General features: G+C 36.9%; 3 protein-coding genes across 4 annotated transcripts; 1 reads left to right on the forward strand and 2 right to left on the reverse strand.

Annotated features, from left to right (window-relative positions):
- Window positions 1-1,391: 1,391 nt before the first annotated feature.
- On the reverse strand, window positions 1,392-9,018 carry eef1g (eukaryotic translation elongation factor 1 gamma). Its single transcript, XM_015376166.1, has 10 exons — window positions 8,942-9,018; window positions 7,963-8,121; window positions 7,679-7,742; window positions 6,304-6,446; window positions 6,058-6,201; window positions 5,832-5,961; window positions 5,336-5,540; window positions 4,349-4,521; window positions 3,028-3,152; window positions 1,392-1,744 (listed from the first exon to the last, which is right to left on the reverse strand). Exons 1-10 carry the CDS (start codon window positions 8,951-8,953, stop codon window positions 1,586-1,588), a joined length of 1,314 nt encoding a protein of 437 aa, XP_015231652.1. The 5' UTR covers window positions 8,954-9,018; the 3' UTR covers window positions 1,392-1,585.
- Window positions 9,019-9,179: 161 nt separating this feature from the next.
- On the reverse strand, window positions 9,180-13,790 carry polr2g (polymerase (RNA) II (DNA directed) polypeptide G). Its single transcript, XM_015376165.1, has 8 exons — window positions 13,693-13,790; window positions 13,432-13,541; window positions 11,988-12,147; window positions 10,687-10,737; window positions 10,509-10,574; window positions 10,228-10,299; window positions 9,695-9,728; window positions 9,180-9,533 (listed from the first exon to the last, which is right to left on the reverse strand). Exons 1-8 carry the CDS (start codon window positions 13,702-13,704, stop codon window positions 9,520-9,522), a joined length of 519 nt encoding a protein of 172 aa, XP_015231651.1. The 5' UTR covers window positions 13,705-13,790; the 3' UTR covers window positions 9,180-9,519.
- A 195-nt stretch (window positions 13,791-13,985) lies between these two features.
- On the forward strand, window positions 13,986-19,997 carry LOC107085663. Of its 2 annotated transcripts, XM_015376136.1 has the most exons (6): window positions 13,986-14,041; window positions 14,236-14,298; window positions 14,370-14,528; window positions 14,607-14,706; window positions 17,081-17,211; window positions 19,011-19,997. In XM_015376136.1, exons 2-6 carry the CDS (start codon window positions 14,245-14,247, stop codon window positions 19,293-19,295), a joined length of 729 nt encoding a protein of 242 aa, XP_015231622.1. In that variant the 5' UTR covers window positions 13,986-14,041; window positions 14,236-14,244; the 3' UTR covers window positions 19,296-19,997. The 2 variants fall into 2 exon arrangements, with proteins under 2 accessions (XP_015231622.1, XP_015231621.1); XM_015376135.1 differs by lacking the exon at window positions 13,986-14,041 and having other exon boundaries at window positions 14,048-14,298; window positions 19,011-19,996.
- The last annotated feature ends 928 nt before the right edge of the window (window positions 19,998-20,925 follow it).

Raw genomic sequence — 20,925 nt, forward strand, 5'->3', positions numbered from 1 at the left:
AATTTGGTTCCAGTTTGGTTATTTATCCAAACTTTTACGGTTTTCAAGCTAGGAAGTCAGACAGCAGTCATAAGGATTTAGGTTTAAGAAAATAAATTTAGAGAAGTCAGCATTAGGATTGGTTGAGCAGTTTATTGAAGATGCCTGTAAAGACATACTGTGATTCTGTAAACATTAAAGATCATTCCAGGCAAGTCGTCTGGATTTGCAGCTTTACGTGGAGTAATGCTTTCACCTTGTCCCATCAAAATTTTTCTTTTAAGCAACTTCATAATCCATTTGACAGTATACTATGGTCCATTCTGGAGGAACTTTTTGCTGTACCTTCTAGGCTGTCTTTAGAGGTTTACTTCAACATTTTCCATCACATTCTTACCTCACTGCTATGAGTTTTGAGAGTACCCTCTTGGAGCAATATCCACAATATTATGCTTTCACCCTCATGGTTTAGTTGAGATTAGTTCGTTACAGCCCTCCCTTCGTTCAAGCGCAAATAGGGTGATGACTAGACTCTCACGATTTTAGTTAATTCAAAGTGGAATATATCCCAAATAATGACATTTTTGGGTGATTTGTCTCAAAAGAGTCTTCAGAAATATACATTTTTATATTTCTGAGTGATAGCCTCTTCTCGTGTTACACATATCAGCGCAAAAGCTGTTTTACAGTTGACATTTTTGCCAGCGCTTTCAGCCAGCAGTTTGCTTTTGCTCTTGTGACGCGCTCTTTTCACATTAAAGCCCGTTTAGTCCTGGCCAGTCTCCTTCCTAGAAGACATGGTAAAATATTTCCCATTTTGCCTAGTTACATCCAATTAATTGAACTAATGTCACCTAAAGGAGTAAATTTTTCTTCCAAGGATAAATTAATGATGTGCACGGTTATTTTATTTCCTGAATGTCACAACAGCATGTTTGATTTTTTACTTATCAGGTTGCAGTTTCTTTCAAGTGATAACCCATCAGAAGCTTATAAAGCCATTAAAAAAAAATGATCTGAATTACAGTTTAAAAGCACAACTGAAAATGTGTTTACTTTTTTGAAAAACATTTCTACCATAACTTCTATTCCAAGGTAACAAGTGAAAAAGTAAAGCGACTTCTGGTATGATCATTTCAAACTTCATAAGAACTCCAGTGTGGAACTGTTGTAGCCTTCTCAAAGGCTCCTTTCATAATTGGACACCATAGGTGAAAAGGCTCTTTTAAGAACAAGCTGTAGATTTATACAAAACTTCTTCCAGCCTCAGGGGAAAAAAAATGGAGTTGGACAAGCCTGAAGCTTAAATTAAGGAAAACAATTGTATGACATGCCATGTATGCAAAAACAAATTTAATATTTGTGTTATATTTTAGGAGAGGAGCCGTACACCACAAACCCAATTCTCAACATGACATTGAGGAAAATGCTTTATTTTGCAGGTCAAACAACAGAAAAACCAGTTTGGGGGCCATTGAGACAAATCATTTGTCTTCAAACACCGTCATTTGAAGTCATTCTTGCAAAGTAAGCACATGTAGCTGAGTCATTTTTAAGTGTGAGAGCGGGAACACAAGTGCTTTAGTTCCACTGGCTCGGTGTCCTTTCACTTGAAGATCTTGCCTTGGTTGAAAGCTTTACCCACATGCTTGAAATCACCTTCCCAGGCAAAGTACTCCTTTACCATGGTCTTGCACTCCTCGCTGTTTGGATCCAACTTCCTCCAATCATATGATTCATAGTCAATTTGCCAGTCATCAGACAGCTAAGAAAAACAGATAAAAAGGAATATCATTTAAAATAACCGTCAGATGTTAGTTGAAAATCAAAAGCAAAACCGCCATAGAAAAAAAAAAAATTAAACTAGCAGGCAAGAGGAAATAATCCCCTATAATCTAAAAATGCACAATGCAATATTCTATTATTTTATGCTATTATGGAACATTGTCAGCTACAATGACAAGAGAAGCAAGGATCTCATTATTAGACAAATTATCCAGATTGAGATTCCGCTTTTTTGCTGCCGAAAGAAAAACCCACTCCAGGCCATTTGCTAAAATTAACCGTTTAAAACCAGGAAAAAAAAAGAATATCTGCAACAAAGGACAATTAACTTTGCTAAACCTGCATTTAATTTCCTTTGTAACAAACTGTTTCTCCATTGTGAGATTCTAGCTAACTCACACATTGTGAAGGGCCCACAGACCAGATGCTCCACCTGCTATTGCAGGTTGCAACATCTGGTCTTCAAGGGCATCTGAAGAACATCTGGATGTGACCACAGCATGAACCAGCCTTTCACTCACTGATCAGAGATGACTGGGATGAATATGGTCTTTACTTTCTCTTCCCCCGTCAGATTAAGACTTAGTGTCATGACAAGACACCGCCTTGCCCAATGGCAGGGGACGTTTACCCAAATAAAAAACGAATTACCTAAAAGTAAGTCCTATAGGCAGATTAACACAGATTATAGGTCAAATCCTCTAATGCTTTTTGTTTTTATTCTTGTTTTTAAAAACCCTGAAATAACGAGACATCCATAGTGGTTTCTTTTATTTATAATAGAATACTTCCTTGGTAAGCAAGTAATATTTGGGTTTTCCTTTTATGTACATTAAACCTAAGTAAACAAACTAAACTCTGCTTTTCCTATGTCAAGTAGTGATTCAAAATATCTCAACATTAATATCCGTCAGCTGATTTTTGTCTTTGTAAGCATATCAGTCCGATTTAGGGTGAAGCAGAGAAACACTGTCAGCACTGTTTGATTTTTCATGCTGCCTGAAGAGTTGGAAAATATAATTTGATAAACATCAGTTACTGATCATAACAGCAATATTAGGAATTGATGTTAAAATCATGTGACATTTTAGATTTCCGTACAAGTGAATCCTTACGATTAAGCATAGATAATCTATCGGAATATACAAACTATCCAAATCTGCACAGAAGGAAGGTGTATTACAAAGTAAAAAAAAATAAAAATCTTATATTTTTGTTGCATCTCCACTTTAGAATAACAGAGAGGTGGTCCCTTATACTTACGGTGAAGGCCAGATCCTGGCCTCTGAAGACCCAGATCCCAGAGATGCTGCTGTCATTGTTGGTACCAAACAAGATGACGCTAGCAAAGGCATTCTTTCTAAGTTTGTCCAGGCGCTGGAACATTCCTGGAAAAGACAAAAAGTGCTAATAAGATAAAGGGCATCTTAATCCTACATTTCTTTCTCTACAAAGGGAGGACAGCTTTTCTGAATAACTCATTCAATATGCTTAGTGAAAGACTGAAAGCTAAACTGCTGAAGAATGAGTTTAAACTAAAACAGGTTCTAGACTAAATGCGGATAATATAATTTAAGCACCTGAGCAATATTTTACTTAGCCTGAAGTATTGTTTGATGTGACCATAGCATGAACCAGCCTTTTACTCACTGATCAGAGATGACTGGGATGAATATGGCCTTTATTTCTCTTCCCCCGTCAGATTAAGACTTGGTGCCATGACAGGACACTGCCTTGCCCAATGACGGGGAAGGGGAGCTTTTGTCAAGTTTAGGTTCGTGGAGAATCTGAATCTGCTAAATTTTAGCTTTATGCAACTATATAGCCTTGTCTGGTTTATTTTAGCAGTTGAGGCCAAGCACACTAATGCCCTAAATGATTTTCAAAGCTTGAAACAGAGCAACCTTCACAATATAAAGATTTAAAGTAAAGCAGATGGAAAGGTTTTACAATAATTTCTCTTCCAACAGGCATTATGTTACATTTAATGATGTACTGCTGAGTCCAAAATAATGTATATGTATACATTCAGGCTTTTTGGAAGCTAAAGCCAAAAAGTTGTTGAACAGAAAACACCAAATTAGAGAAAACTCAAGATCCTTTCACAGCAAGTAAAAAGAAAAATTGTCTCTCTAGTGCTATAATATGGGTTTCTAAATTATGGACCAATTCCCACACCTAAGCATTCAAACAATTTTTCATTATGATCAGCAAGTTGCTGCTATACATGTCACTGTATTACACCTTTCCCCTTCAGTGGCGCAGTTCAAAAATGTAGAACAAAATGTAAGAATCTTCAGCTCCTAAACATAATTCACGGCACTTAACAAGGTTCAACCTCCAACATTTCAAACAACTTTAGAAAATCAGAAATAAATATTGCCGAACCCAGCTTCCCCCTTACTGCTCCTCACCATAAAAATCTATATGCAACTTGGCTACGCCTTTAAACCTGATGCCCTTCATGCTGCAACTGGAATTCAAACCCCATATAACAAAAGACTTAAATCACAACACCATGGTACTCTGCACGCAATCAATTTAGAAACAATGAGTTTACGTTGAGGCCTTCCTGTAGTCTCACCTGTGATAAGGTTGCAGCTCTTGAAGGTAAGTGTGAGCTCCTCAGGGTATTTGTATTGACCATACCAGATTGAGTAGCCCTCTCTGTCAAAGTGCTCCCAGAAGTGAGGAAGGGCTACAGTCAATGTGTCCTCGTTGGAATACTTTCTCTTGAATTCATCCATGACAAATGAGCTGCAAAAAGCAGAGAGAGTCATCAGGGCTAGTGCGGATCGAAGGGAACCAAATTAGTCAAATTCAGTTTTAACTCCTTTAGTTTATCAGAACTGTGTTATTTATTCAAAGGTCACAACTTAAATCTTGAGGTGACCGGGATGACAAACATTTGTTTAAAACTGGCATCATGGATTTAGTAGTAAAAAAAAAAAAAAAAATCTATATTAAAATATATAGCATTTTAAATACCAATTTTCAGTGCATCTTTCTCACCTATTTTAGCTGTGTTCTATTTTGTTTTAACAGCTTTTGTTGCACAAGATATTAGATGTGTGCTTTAATAGAAAACTGACTGCATGCATGCATTTTTTTATTCTAACATCTGCATGTTTGTCAAAGGTATAGTGAATGTTTGCTGGCTGAAAAACAATTGATTGTGTTGGGCTTCACAGAGATCTTCCTGTCCACATTTCCTTTTAAGTTACAGTTCAATTGAGTTTATTTTGTGACCACAGCATGAACCAGCCTTTTTCTCACTGATCAGAGATGACTGGGATGAATATGGCCTTTATTTCTCTTCCCCTGTCAGATTAAGACCTGGTGCCATAACAGGACACTGCCTTGCCCAATGACAGGGGAACAGCCATTTGGATTGAGTGTTTTTACTTCCATCAAAAACCACAGCCCCCTTTCCAGGAGACCGTCTTCAAATTAAACATCCAACACCTTTATCAAATGCTCAATATACCACAAACCAATCCCATTGAAGTCAGCTGTAAATAGGCGACCTTTCAGAGTCGACTGAAACATTTGATTCAAAAAGGATAATTACCTCTTTGGCAGATGTGCAAAGGGGTCCTTGGCTTTTGGCTCTGCAGCCAAAGCAGCATCACAGTCATCCATCTCTTCTTCTGGGGCAGGCTTTTTCTCCTCCTTTTTCTTTTCCTTCTTCTCCTGGGGTTTGGCTGCCTCTTTTCCACCCTTTTCCTTTTTGGCAGGGGCTTCCTTCTTGGGCTGCATCTCAGCAAACTTCTTGGCTAGAAGAAGAAAACATTGCTCCAATATTCCAGTTCATTTAAATCAATCCTCTGGTCCAACCTTAGACACATTGTGAATTGTTCTAAAGAGAACAACCCACTTCCTCAGGTGTTTGAACCTGCAGGTGTGCATTTTGTGGTTGCAATGACCTGGATGGCTGAGAATTTACACAGGCATGCCTGATTAACGTGTGAAAAAAGAAAAGAAACAATGCTGGCCAAGATCAACAACTAGTTTTGATAGACTACACCCCCCTGGTATTTGCTTGCAGAACAAAACCAACAACTCACCATCAAACTGGGCCATCTTCTCACACAGCTTAACTTCTCCAAGAACAGCCTTGAACTGAGGTTGGTTGACGCAGGTGACAAACCAGCGAGTCACGTTGGTATAAGGCTGACGGAAGGATGGCTCCAACACCTGCAGAGAGTGTGAAATGAGACCCAAGTACAAAAACCCAATACCCTGAGTGGTTTTGTGTCTCTATGGAAGCAATGACTGGTGTGCATATCAAACCTGTTTGAAGAGCCAAAGCATGGAGCAGGCCACAGTAACGTCAGCGAGGCTGACCCTCTCCCCTACAAGGAAAGTGCGAGTGGCCAAGTGCTGGTTCAGGACAGTCAGGACCTTCTTTACATCCTCCTTGGCCTGCTCTGTAGCCTAGAACAGAAAGCATTTACCCTGAATGACCACAAAGCACTTTGTGCATGTGCATCCTGCACTGATTTACACCTTTCATACCACTTTTTCATCACTGTGTACCTGCTTGTTAAACTGCATGATTCCCAGAGTGGGGAAGACCCATGCGCTGGCTGGAGGGATGATCTCTGAGTCAGCAAAGCTCACCCACTGCAGAACCTGGGCAGCAGCCTGAGGAGTGGCACCGCGCAGGGCATCATTGCTCACTGTGATCACAGGATAAAATGTGTTTGAATTAAACAGATTCATGAGTCTTATTTCGCAAATCAAAGTTGATACTGAAAAAGGGTACAATCTTAAAGTGTTGCTCATTCAGAAACGTATTGTCTTCTGGATGTTATGCAGAAACAATGTCATATTCACAATTCTCCATCAATAATAAATTAGCTCCATTTTAAGTGCAAAACGATCAAAGTTTGATTCAAAAGAGACACTTATACGCTGGTTTATGCAATGTTTAAGTGATTCAACTTATATGTATAATTAACCATAGAGTTTGAAGGCATGAGACTTACAGTAGTGAGCAATGGCATTACTCTCAAACAGACAGAAGCCGTCATCACCCTGGTAGGCAGGTACCTACGTGGTGACAGAATAGTATGAGATATTGTAGGACAAGTCAGGGTACCCCACCCGATTAGTTACTTATTTAGCAAATAGCTTGAGGTGAACTTAATATAACAAGGAGAAAGCAGAGATTTGGTGGATCCACAACAATCAGGGTGTGGACACCTAAGGTCACACCACCTGCAGATCATTAAGAATCAGGCAGGTCAGCCAACTAACCAGTTTTACTCACCTTGCCAAGAGGGAAGTTGTTCAGGAAGGCAGGGGTGCGGTTTGTCTGCCCAAAGGTGAAGGCAGGAGGGTTGCTGGCCACTTTGAGGCGAGCACCACTGTACTGGGCTGCGATCAGGGCCTTAAAGGCCCGCCAGTTCTCTGGGTATGTGTACAGAGTCTAAAAGGGTAAAAATAAAAGAAACCTGATGGTGATAATGTACAGGATTAAAAGAGAAAAAAAAAAAAATGTTTTTGTNTGGAGGGATGATCTCTGAGTCAGCAAAGCTCACCCACTGCAGAACCTGGGCAGCAGCCTGAGGAGTGGCACCGCGCAGGGCATCATTGCTCACTGTGATCACAGGATAAAATGTGTTTGAATAAAACAGATTCATGAGTCTTATTTCGCAAATCAAAGTTGATACTGAAAAAGGGTACAATCTTAAAGTGTTGCTCATTCAGAAACGTATTGTCTTCTGGATGTTATGCAGAAACAATGTCATATTCACAATTCTCCATCAATAATAAATTAGCTCCATTTTAAGTGCAAAGCGATCAAAGTTTGATTCAAAAGAGACACTTATACGCTGGTTTATGCAATGTTTAAGTGATTCAACTGATATGTATAAATAACCATAGAGTTTGAAGGCATGAGACTTACAGTAGTGAGCAATGGCATTACTCTCAAACAGACAGAAGCCGTCATCACCCTGGTAGGCAGGTACCTACGTGGTGACAGAATAGTATGAGATATTGTAGGACAAGTCAGGGTACCCCACCCGATTAGTTACTTATTTAGCAAATAGCTTGAGGTGAACTTAATATAACAAGGAGAAAGCAGAGATTTGGTGGATCCACAACAATCAGGGTGTGGACACCTAAGGTCACACCACCTGCAGATCATTAAGAATCAGGCAGGTCAGCCAACTAACCAGTTTTACTCACCTTGCCAAGAGGGAAGTTGTTCAGGAAGGCAGGGGTGCGGTTTGTCTGCCCAAAGGTGAAGGCAGGAGGGTTGCTGGCCACTTTGAGGCGAGCACCACTGTACTGGGCTGCGATCAGGGCCTTAAAGGCCCGCCAGTTCTCTGGGTATGTGTACAGAGTCTAAAAGGGTAAAAATAAAAGAAACCTGATGGTGATAATGTACAGGATTAAAAGACAAAAAAAAAAAAAAAATGTCTTTTTTTGTTGATAAATTTAGCTTTTTTTGGGGGGGGGGGTCCTTTAAATCACGTTTTGTTGGGTTGTATGCATTAGCATTTAATTTCTCATTAAGATTAGAAGCATGTCAGAAAGGATAAAATTTGAAAAATCAAACCAAGCAGTGAGCAGGGATCTACACTAATTGTGCTTTGATTCGATGAATGAAAAGGTGCAGTCAATACAAATTTACCATTAAGCCATCCCCGAAAAAACTGAGAAAAGCATTCCAAAACGAAAACAGATCTATAGTTGTCAGAAAAAAAAAATATAGATATCCAAGACTAAACAGTGCGTGTTCAAATGGTTTAGCCATTTAAAACACTAACTAGCCACCGGCTATCTTTTAAAAAGCTAGCATTTCTGTCTACAAAACCCACGTAGGTAAGATTTAGGACTAGATAAGGCAAGAAATCATCCAAAGCAGAAAAAATTAAACTCAAAACTCCAAAAACAGGAGTCATTGGCATATAAGAGTTAAGGTAACGTGGCAGAACCCCGGCCCAGCACCTTCAATGCTTTGTTGGGTTAGCAAAGCTAGCCAAAATAAGAATAGCACGTTACATAGCGAGTCAATAATCATTTAAATATCAAACAAACGGCCTTTTAACATTGTGCTCTTAAAATGGACACTATAGACAAGAAGATGGTTGTGATTTTAGTCGGATTGTTACAGTACATTACAAGGCAAGCTCCATGGCTAACAGCTCTCCATCTTACTCACCCCTGCCGCCATCTTCAGGAAGAGAGAAAGAAAGAACGCCCGCGCGCTCCTCCCACCTATTTACGGCCACGGGACGTGCGCGCCCCTGCTTTTTCCGCGTTCACGCGTCACAACATTAAAGATTTTAAACTTTACCACTCTTAAAAAAAAGAACATGACATTAAATTTTAACAATATTCAACAATAAATGTTCCAAAGAAAGGACACAATGACGTTTTTTATAAAGAAAAAGATGTAAGAGAAAACGAAATACTTTATTGATGTCATTATACAAAAAAAAATATTACAAACAAAAACATCAACATTTTATGTTCCTAAATGAAAAAAGTACTCTTCTGTTGGCCACAATCATACGCTAACATTAGCTAACTAAATATTATGATTCTGACATCAGTATTCGTTTGCATTCTTGCATTACAACAAAAGAAAATGTAGGATGTAAAGTACAACAAGATAAAATGATTATGGTGCTTTAACAGTAGTCACTATACCATACAGAGAGTGTAAAAAAGACATATGTACAAAGACAAGGGAACTGATGCTGAAAAATCCACATATGATGAGCCCTGAATCTTGAATCAGCTCACAAGACCTACAAAAATAAATTACAAAAAAATAAATAATACTGTAGTGTCTATATATAACCAAGAAAATACAACATTTTAAAACACAGATCCCATAAGTAGCATTAAGAGAAACCATGCATTAATGGGCACACCTACAATAATATACTATTCTTATCAAAACACTTACCCAGATAGTCATCCATTAGAGATCCAATTGCAAACTGAAAAACAAATTAGTTCATTTTAAGCTTCATGTAGACTGATGGGGTTCTGATCAGTTTCACAATATAACTGGTCCAACATCTGATCCGAATAACAACCCATACACTTTGGCAAGAACTGAATCTATAGGCAACTTTGTGAGAAGGGTCTGTTCCATTTCTTTACTTCTCTACTCTAAACAAGTCATAATCACAAAATTATATGGATCCATATGAAATTCGCCTGTTACTACAGCAGTTAAACTGAGCTCTAGGTAGTAAAGGTTAGAAGTATGCAAAGCAAGCTTTCAAACACGTGGTACTGTGTAGCAGATTAAAGTGGCATGACTGGTTGATCATGAAACAGAAGCTGAAATTGAGACATGCTTTCATTAACAAGAGCGATGAGTAATAGTCTGTCAAAAGAAACAAGGGGAGGCAGAAGTTCTCAGCAAGTTTTACAGTTAAATCTAAGTCTACACCTTTACTAAATAACATTTAAATACATAAATCCACTTACAATGTCATTCTTGTCAACCCTGGTGCCCACAATCTTCAAACGGATCTCATCATCTTGCTGGATTACAATATCCTTTGAAAAAAGACATTTAAGTTACTAAGTGTTACTCTGAGAAATGTCAAAATAACCACATCAAATATAGAATAGAAAATCCCTTTATTGTTATTCAAATAACAGCAGCCAGTGTTTGTGTAATTGCTAAAAACAATGTGAACACTACTGAATATGGTTTTAAATTAGGGAAGGTATTCAGAAAATGCAATAAAAAAAGATATTCAAACCTCATCAACGGTCTTATAGCAAGGGGGATTAGAATTGGGGTCAAACTCCATCTCCGAGGGGATGGACTGCAATAGAGAGGTTTATATTACATTTTTTTTTACTGAGCAGTATGAACTCTAAATGTGCATGCCCAGCAAGAAATAAGTTCCAGTAAAAAAAAGGTTCAAACTGACTTACATGGCGAGAAATGAAGCAAGACATTGGGCCAATTTCTGTGAACAACCCAACCTGCAAGAATCACAAAAAAAGTCATGTAAAACACAAAAAAATGTATTCAAAGACTGCAGCAGGATAGAAAAACTATTTTTTCACTACTTAAAATAAATGTTGTCTGACTATTTTAGAAGCTAAAATGTTTCTAGTTTGAAGGCACAGGGAAGAGGGGAGTGTTAAAGGTGTTTAAATGCTTAATTTCAGCGACAGTCTTTTCTGACCTGGCTGGTGTACCGGCCATCTGCTGGCGTAAAACTGCAACTGGAAACTAGACCTCACACTAATGCATTATAATAAAGACACAAATGAACACTGAGCACATTCCCTCTTAAAATCCAGCTTGTTTTAATTAGTTCAGTACACTTCTTTTATACCAACAGCTGTTCGACTTTTAAATTCTTAAATTCTTTTAAATTGTTTTGAAGATAACTGTGTTATCTTTTTATTATCTTTCTGTGTTTTTTTAATTTTATTACATGATTATTTTTGTTTGTTTGTCTGGTGTCCTGCTCAAATGAATTGCCCCCAGTGGCATAAACAAAGTAGTCTAAGTCTATGTTTCCAAATAAGGTTTCAGTTTGTTTTTTTTGCCAGCTCTAGTTTTTTATTTTATTTCAGTTGATACATTTTTTTTCTATCTTTATTTAGTTTAACTTAATAATAACCTTGGGTTAAAGGTTTCAACAAAATAAAAAAACACTGGTTTCTATGTCGCTGTAGCTAAAAAGTTATTTTGCAAAAAGATTTCAAAGGCTTTAAATCCTCTTCTAAAACAGCTCCAATCTGTTACATTATATGTACAACGCATCAGAAGTCTGTCTTACCTACATACGAAATTTACATGTCTCAATCAAAGGAATGTTGCGTTTTGGAATACAATTTCTACTTTACTTATATCTCCAATTCTATGCAATTTTTTCAACATCTCATTGCTTCTAAATAGTAGAAAACCAGCCACCAATATAGAGGTTATGAATCAGAAAATGTTCTCAGCAATTGCAATTGCACATCAGCAATAAGTATTTCTAAAAGTAAGAAAAGTCTAAAATTACCCATAATTGATAAAATTGATAAATGAATTGCATTTATCAAATAGATTATTTAGCATGTATCTGTGCTATCTGGATGAAGTAGATGTTTCAAGGAGCAGGATTCTTAGCCTTTTAATACAACTTTTCACTGACGTTTTTAACCAAACAGGTCTGTATCAACAAACTGCTCTAATATTTTAACAGGGGGAAAAAAAAAGTAGCATGACAATTCACCTTGTTAACCTGAGTGACCACAGCATCTACCACTTCTCCCTTAAACGGCCGGAAGACGATGGCCTTGTACTTCACAGGATAGAGGACAAAGCCTCTGCCTGGTTGGATTACGCCTGCCCCGATATTGTCAATGGTGGTGACTGCGATGACAAAGCCATACCTGGAAAAAAATAAAAAAATACACAAAAATGTGAATCTTTTAAATGCAGTAATTCATATATCACAACTTTTAAAGTTCACTATAATATTTGCCAACATTCAAGACTAAATGTTCATTATAATATGTTTTATTTTCTTAAACTTATACATAAGTAGCAGTTCAATTGTGCTTGTGTGTCTGCTGTTCAGCCATATTTAGTAGCAATCACTGGTCAACTTTATCTGAGTTAAACCTTCCAACAAACATAACCAAAAGAAAACAAAGAGGCAAATGTAATTTTCAGGTTTAATGACATTTTATTCAAGGTTTTCTCACCATGAAATCATCTAAATCAGCAGCTCTCATATTCCCCACACATTTGTGGGGCCCGAGCTTTTGACTTATAAAGTACAAAATAGTAAGAAATTCCCCTGAGATCGTCTTATCTGTCTACGAGCAAAATTCTGCTTAAATCTTTAAGACAAAATCATCTTTTTAAAATGATTTTAGGCTTATCTGATAAAACAATTATGAAGGAATCTTGAATTCAGAACTTTTCTTATTGGTAAACACAGGAATAACAATGGCTTAATTTTATAAATTTTTAGAGGGGTTGTAGCACTTCATAGACATAAGTGGGGCTAAAATAATTAATCGGATTAATCGATTATTGAAATAATCGTCAACTAATTTAGTATTCGATTAATCTTTACCTGGAGTATAGACCTTAAAACACGCCTTTATCTGACAGAGCGACCCACTTAGAGCAGTAAGTATAACCAATGTTGTAAAGAAAAATAAAAACATTTTGCATTTAAGATAAGAAAAAAATTAATGTCTTTTTTCTGTTAATATGTTGTATTCAGAACCCCTCAGGTGGAAAAGTTTTAGTTTCAACAGGTTCAGTTTCGTAAAATATCTTCTTTAAGGAACATTGGTCTATCCAATTATTAAATCGATGAATCTAGAAAAATAATCAACAGATTAATTTATTTGCAAAAAAAAAAAAAAAATCAGTTGCAGCCATAAGTAATATTTTTTAGCAAATAATTTTTTTTTTCTATTTAGTTTGTGGGGTGCAGTAATTAAGGAGAGTCTACTTAATAAAATAGTTATTTTTTTTTTTGTTAATATTTATATGATAAATCGTTTTTCTTAGAGAAACTTCAAAAAAAGACACCTTGGCTTATATTTTTCATATTATGCATCCAACTACAAACAGAAAAATGTAGGATTATAACCCAGAGGCTAAAACCAGCGAAGTGTAATAATAACATTATACTGAACAGATCTGAATTCACTCACTTGCCAGTGCAGGTTCCCTCTACTTCAGTAAAAAGCTTCTGCTTCACAGTGTTGAGCAGGTTGGGTCCAAAATATCTCGGGTGTAATAAGATTTCATGTTCCAAAGATATCTAAAACAAAAAACAAACAGTTTAACCAGTAAAAAGGAGCTACGGAAAAGTTTGACGATGCAATCATCATGACCACGCTCTGCTAAAACGTTGCAAAATAAGTGATCGAATCAGCCTCTTCAGATTAGGATAATAGCATATACATACTTACATGGTAAAACATGTCTGTGTTTTTGTAAAACTCCTCCTCAAACTAGATATTATTTTTCTAAATTTCCAACCAATTCTCGTGTACAAAAATGAAAGAAGTGAAAAAAAAAAAGCTTTCATCGAAATCTCTTCCGGGTCAATTGAAATCTCTTCCGGGTCAATGAGAAACGCTTGATGTGCGCTGTGGTCAATCTGAGCTATTGACTGCCACCTGGCGGTAAGAATGAATTACTGCAGCAGGGCGTTGAGAACAGCAGGCGTGACTCAGTGCTGCTCGTTGATTGGCTGGTTTCACTGGACTCTTAGGATCATATATAGGAACGAAGCAAAGGAACGTGTTAAGAAAAAAGGTTAACAAACTGTTAACTCAACCACTATTAGCAATAGATATATCCATAGTCGTTATATATACCCAATACTTATACATAGCTTAAATATTTAAATAGCGTTATTTAAGAGCTGGTCTAATTTTGACTTCCTTTCTATCTGACTGAGTTTACTTAGAAAACAATAATAATCGGCCTACATCCAATTCTCTTTTCAGTTGACTGACATGGCGAATAATGTCTTGTTGAAGCTGCTTCGTGTCTCTACGGCCGCGCACTTGGTAAGTAGTTGAATGCATTAGTGACTCTTGGGTTCTAGTATTTTGCTGGACTGTGTCTGCTGTTCATGCAGGCGAGGCTCCGTCCGCTGCGGGTGAAGGCAGATCATCTGAGGGCTGCAGGCTGCAGACGCTCCTGCAGTTCTACGGAGCAGATCAGCCGCTATCCTGTCCCCTACAGAAAGGACTTGCCTTATGATATAGTAGAGCTTATGGAGGAAGTGGAGTCAAAGGTGAATCAACAGAAAAAAGAAAAAAAAGTTTCTGCAACGTTTCGTTTGAGTTTTTAACTTTTTATTTTTTCCTTACAGGGAGGCTTTTTGCCAAATGTCTTCAAAGTCCTCTCTCACAGGCCGGCAGAGTTCAGAGCTTTCTTCGCCTACTACAATGAACTGATGAACAAGGAAACAGGTTTGAGTATAGAATAGAAAATCCCCATTGTTCCACCAGTTAGGGTGTGACTGTGGCAAAAACAAGTAATAAGGAGACACAACACAGAACTTACAAAACTTTTTTTAACTTAAGATGTACAGCAAAAGAGAAAAAAACATATTGGGAACTAAAATATGCTGTGCTGTTATCAATAGAAATGCATATTCTGGTAAATATGAGAAATATTGCAGTGAAGAAGACAGAGAAAGAAAAATAACATTAGGCTTACAAAATGAGGAAAAGCTGCAGCCAGCCTGTATAGACAAATACATTAAAATGGGTAAAAACAATGCAAAAAGCCATCAGCATCTGTGGTCCTTAACATCTTTAAAATATAAACTATAAACTGAGCGGATTAGAAAAATTGCAAATAACTCTTGATCAGACCAAGGACCAGTCCAACCAGTAGCCTGTTTGTAAACAATTACTGGGTCTGCTGAGAGCATTAAAGATTTTAACAGCAGCTGGGAGGTAGGATCTGTGCATAGGATGTGATTGCCACTCAGTGAGCTACATAGCTCTGCAACAGCTTCATGCATGGTGTGGGAGAGATTTAATCAACTCTATGATTAGTTACCTTAGTTTCCTTTAAATTCTATAAATAATTCCTATTTTTTGAGACTGTGTTATCTTTTGGTTTCCTCTTAGAACAACAATCATCCTACATATTAGAAACTAGAGCAAAAAATATGCTTTCAAAAAGCAGAGGGGTTTATATGCCGGGACATGCAATACTTCTAGCGTTTCAGAGTAATCGTAAAAACCTTGAACTGTAAAATGTCACGTTGCAATCACAAACACAATGTATTTTTATTAGATCAAATCCAGTGCATGCATTTACCATTAGGAGTTACCTTACTATTAAATAATAATAATAAAAAAAAAAAAACCTATGTGTAATTTAACAAATACATTAAACTACTCTGTGTTGGTTTATCACTTAAAATCCCGATAAAGTTTGCAGCTATTGGATGATAAAATGTTCAATATACACTTGTGAGGCCCTACAGAAGGCTGTGGTCATTAAAGGGGATCTATACAGAAACAAATTCTTATTTTGCTTGTTGTTTGCATATGGAAGTTCAGTCAGCCACAGACATGCAAAACGTCTCCATACTATCACCCTGTACTTTGCTGCTGCTTTTTAAGGGTGCATGTTAAGCAAATGGACAGAGCAATCAAAAATATTTTAGCCTGTATAATAAGGGTTTTTAGAATAAGTAAAACTGGATGAATAGAATCAGTGATATTAAGTTTTGCTTCTTTGTAACATTACGTTTAATTTTATATGTTGCTAAGTGTTTGATGGGATTACAATGAGTTTTAAAAAACAACACTGCTAAATGAAAGACTAAACACTTAGAAGGATGCTTTTCTGACAGCAAAATGACTGAGAATCTCCCTCAGGGGGATATTGGAGGTATAGTGGAGGAATTTCATTAATTTTTGAAAAGACCCACCCTCTCCTCTTTAAAACAAAAAATGCACATGCACAACCCTTCACCTATTCCCGAGAGGTAATGACTATTAAATGCGTGCGAGAGCGTGCACGAGTCAATTTCTCCTCATGCACGCTCTGTTTAAAAGTTGCTGTTTGCATCGCTCATACAAGCTTACTTTCCAAAAGATGATATGCAACTTTCCCACTACATCAGTATTTCTGTTATGCCGAGAAATACTTTCCTACCGAAAATGACCTCTCTTCTCACACACTGATGAGAAAATGGATTGAAATATGAATGAAAAAGGGAACTTTTAAACATATTCTTAATATTTTCATATTTCTTATACATGGATGCCCTAAAATAGAGAGTTTTGGTGGACAGATAAATCCCGAGAAATTCCTGCCTGACAAGAATTTCCTCTCCTGTCGCAGGAACATGCATCGCCCCAAACTTTCGCACATTGATGAGAAAACGTATTGAAATATGAATGAAAAAGGGAACTTTTAAACATATTCTTAATGTTTTGTCAGAAATTATGTAGAACTGTGTTGATAGCAAATCAACTAAAACGTGTCTCCATACGTAGAAATCATATTCATATGAATTTATCTGTCCACCACCGCCTTGAATTAGCTCCATTAGACTTTATTTTGATTACTATGATCTGTCATTGTTGATATAAAACTATTGAGTTATATCTAGCCCAGCTTTTTAGAGATTCTGATTCTAAATTAAAAAGATTATTTTTAATTTCTGTGAGAGTTTCAGTTGGTGCCTGATTGTGGATAACAGAACGATAGGTTTAATGTACAGCAATCGCTGCTTCCCCTAAATATTTTTATATTATGTCTGTGTTGTTGTTTTTTTTAAAGCTTATTCAACATGTTTGTTTCTTTTGTTTCCTCCAGGCAGTTTAACCAAGGCAGACCGGGAGCTGATTGTTGTTGCCACCAGCAGTTACAACAAATGTCTTTACTGTGTGGTGTCCCATGGTGCTCTGCACCGCATTTACTCCAAGAAACCTACTCTATCTGATCAGGTATCATCATTTCTTCTGTTTTGCTTTTTAAGGCACAGTTAAAAATTCCGATTTCAAACACATCACTTGTCATTACTTGATCTGTAACTAAAGTTAAAAATCGTTTATTTTTTTCAATTTAGATTTTGTCTTGTATTTTGCTGCTGAAATAATAATATTTCAGAGGAAGGCATAGATTCTTGAAATGGTACAATTAAAGGCAGATCAGAAGGACCAGGAGGCTTTTGTACTAAAAAGTATGCAGCTTTCATGCTGAATGTTTGGGCTAAGGAGGAAGTCTGAAACTTGCCGTGCATAAATTAATTCAGATGTACAAAACAAGTCATCACAGACTTCACCTTTATCCGCCCTAGTTCCTCCTCCAGATTTACTAAAATAAACCGCCTGAAAATAAAGTGTCTATCGACAACTGCTTGTTTTTTGTATGTTATTTGTATTAAGTCCAAAAGCAGTTGTCTGCTGCTGAATTGTGCTCAGATATAGTAACGTATACCAAATCATTATGAATATTTCCCTGACTTTCTATTATAAACACCTTTACCACTAACACTTTGAAATGTAGTTACAATTAATGCTTAAATGGATACAAGACTGCAAAAATAAATTACACAAATATACCTGGAAGCCAGTCATGATGCACTTAGCATGCTTGGAGTCTGTTACCGATTCTGTTTTTATGATTAGAAAACTTTATATTATTACTATTATAGTGTAAAGTAATCCTTAGTTGAATCAGGCAAAAATTATTCTATAACGTGTAGGGATGCACCCCTCCACTTTTATCACCTCCGATACGATACCAATATTTGAAGTTTCATGTCCGCCCATACCGAACCAATACCGATACCAAAAGCAGCACTGAATTATTACCGAAAAAATTAGTTTTATTGTGTGATAATAAAAAACTGGGATCATTCTTCTGTGCATATGATTTGACTTCCCTTTTCCTCAAAAAAAAGGCAACAACCAAAATATAAATGTTATGACTCATTTATTTATTTAACAACTGTGCACAAAATCTTAAACCAAAAGTTCTCTGACTTGTTCAACATGTAAAAAAACAAAGTGTCATTATCATTATCATCAGTATCATCTCAGCAACCCTGCGAGTCCGATAATCTCAGCAAGTTCTTTGTTATGAAATTTCTGGAGGTGTTTAATTAAGTTGGTGGTGTTATAGTTTGAAAATTTAACACCGCCATTGGAACACCCTCGGAACATTTCTCCCACTAATATTGCACGTAGCCATTGGGCTAGTAGGCTGAGAGAGCGTGAAAAACCTCCATTACGCAGATCCTTTCGCACGCTCCATCATAAACAATATGGCCGTGTTGTGTTTTTTGTGCTGCCGCATGACGGCATAGCATAGAGTTAGAATGAATAGATCGGCCCCTATATCAAGTCAACTGTCATCGATACCGATCTAGTTTTTTTTCCTCATATCTGGACCGATACCGATAAAAATATTGGCTCGGTGCATCCCTAATAACGTGTATAACAAATGTTTGCACTACACAAGTAGATGCTTTTCATTTATAGAAGTAAATTTCATTTCTGTTACATTTTCTCATCTTACAGTCATGAACAAAATAGTTCATGAACAATTTGTGATAAATGAAAACAAACTAGTAATTGATTTTAAAAAACAAAGTAGTTTTTGAGCTATAGATCTCCTATTATAATCCAAATGACACGCTCTTCAAGTTTATGTTTGTCACATAAAGTATTTGGAAAAAACTACCTTTAAATCATTTTGTGCTGCCAGTGAACTTTTTCAAAAGATGTTTCTCTCATTTAAGGTTGTTGTTAACTACAAAGTTGCGGAGCTTACGCCTCGGGAGCGCACCATGCTGGACTTTGCGATGGCCGTGTGTCGCTGTGACACCATCACTGAGGAACACTTCCGTTCTTTGGAGGAAGTCGGCTTCGACCGCGAGGACGCCTGGGATATCGCCGCCATCGCCGCTTTCTTTGCCATGTCCAACAGGCTTGCCCATCTGACGGACATGAGGCCCAACTTGGAGTTTTTTAACATGGGCCGCGTTCCCCGCGACAAGAGCAGCAACAAGGCAGAGGAGAAATAGTAGAGCAGGAAAGCTGTGTGATGAGGAGGATTTTCTGAAGGCAAAAAGTGAGGAGAGATGCAACACATTCATACAGCCAAAACATTTTCCAGGTTTCTTGTTTTCCTTTTTTTTTGTTTTTTTTTACTGCTGTGAAAATAGAGGAAATGTTCATCACAAACCTGAGAAGGGGGCTGAATAAAATACACTGAATTGTTATTGATTACAACTACAATTAAAGGCTCCAACTGCAGAGTGTTTTAAAATAACTGGTTTCATGAAGCAGCGTCATGTTGGAAGATAAAGCACAAAGAACATTTTCCTCTTATCTTTGAATGCACACGTGTTCTACAAATGTGATTATTACTCTACAAACTGTGAGCACAAAGATAAAAGAAGAATCAGTTCTGGTTATAAGGTTCCATGTGAATGATTTGTGTATTTTTTCAGGAGGGTTTTTGTTTATAGGTCACTCATATTAAGGTCATTTTATTCTTTAACTGTTGTGGTTTTCTTCCATCATGTTAGTTATCTTTGGGATTTTTGGACCATAAACATTTTTGTTTGCGTAGAATTAGAACATTAAGACAAAAAAGGACTGTTTCAATCGGATGCCAATGTTCAGACGTAGAGAAATTGTATTTTTAAATCCCTGTCTGTTTGTAATTTTCGTCACATTGCCAATAAAAGAATTACAATTGCTGTTGTTGACAACTGCAAAGATCTGTATCTGATTTTTTTGATGAATTGGAAAACATTCTTTGTACAAAGAGAACTTCAAATAGTTTTAGCATTTTGAACTTGTGAAAAAGCAAACCTTACAGGAAGAACAGCTCCAGTCCTGTTATGTGTTTGTGTCTTCACTAGATGGCGGTATATTCCTAATTGGAGAGATTCATCTAATAAACACAGTCCAGCATAACATCACAAAGACAAAGGTGAGCGCTTTGTGTCCCTGATTTCAGAACAATGTGAGGTTTTACCTCCAAAAAGGTCTGAGAGGTCGAATAGGAATTCCGGCCATCCTGTTAGATTGTAAATGTTCATACGCTGATCAAATAATCCTATAAGGAAACGCAGTTATTTCACAGACACACATCAGGAATATTTTTCAGAATACCTTTAAAGCAACCTGAAAATCACGGGGGTTACAATGTAATGTGTGAAGAGAATAAAGATCTGCATGAAATTAAATAGAAATCAAAGTCGGTTTGGTTATTAATTAGAAATACTGTGTTGTTACTCCCTTGAGATGTTAAAACCATTAGTAAAACAAGAAATCAAGAGTATATGACAAAGAGTAAAAAGACATAATAGACCTCTATGCTATTTACCTGATGATAGTCCAGTGGCTAAATGCAAATAACCAATAACCAAAATAATTTACTTTAGGTTTAGGAAAAAGAACATATCCTGCAAAAAGTTAGTATGTGTCAAAATGCTGAGCAGCCTAAGATTTTCCTGCTCTTCTCATTTATATTAGACTGCATTAGTCGGCCATGATTTTCACATACGGCACCCTCTTTATTAGGAAAGTCTTTAACATTTGATTAGAGACATTTAAAATGATTTGATCTTTATGCATTAAAAGGAAAATAGATTGCACCTCTCCATGTGTCTTCCTCTGCCGTACATCAGAAGGGACCCTCTC

Source organism: Cyprinodon variegatus, unplaced genomic scaffold (assembly GCF_000732505.1).
Source record: "Cyprinodon variegatus isolate N-32 unplaced genomic scaffold, C_variegatus-1.0 Scaffold130, whole genome shotgun sequence".
Classification (NCBI taxonomy): domain Eukaryota; kingdom Metazoa; phylum Chordata; class Actinopteri; order Cyprinodontiformes; family Cyprinodontidae; genus Cyprinodon; species Cyprinodon variegatus.

Excerpts from the sequence above, each read along its gene's own strand:
- eef1g (XM_015376166.1), bottom strand. Across the intron at positions 7,743-7,962 it reads ACAACTTCCCTCTTGGCAAG|GTACCTGCCTACCAGGGTGA; the intron begins GTGAGTAAAACT and ends GTCACCACGTAG. Across the intron at positions 5,541-5,831 it reads GAAGATGGCCCAGTTTGATG|CCAAGAAGTTTGCTGAGATG; the intron begins GTGAGTTGTTGG and ends TTCTTCTTCTAG.
- polr2g (XM_015376165.1), bottom strand. Across the intron at positions 12,148-13,431 it reads GAGGGAACCTGCACTGGCAA|GTATGGCTTTGTCATCGCAG; the intron begins GTGAGTGAATTC and ends ATTTTTTTCCAG. Across the intron at positions 10,575-10,686 it reads CTTGCTTCATTTCTCGCCAT|TCCATCCCCTCGGAGATGGA; the intron begins GTAAGTCAGTTT and ends TCTCTATTGCAG.
- LOC107085663 (XM_015376136.1), top strand. The coding sequence starts at position 14,245 with ATGGCGAATAATGTCTTGTTGAAGCTGCTTCGTGTCTCTACGGCCGCG. Across the intron at positions 14,299-14,369 it reads TCTCTACGGCCGCGCACTTG|GCGAGGCTCCGTCCGCTGCG; the intron begins GTAAGTAGTTGA and ends CTGTTCATGCAG. Across the intron at positions 14,707-17,080 it reads ACTGATGAACAAGGAAACAG|GCAGTTTAACCAAGGCAGAC; the intron begins GTTTGAGTATAG and ends TGTTTCCTCCAG.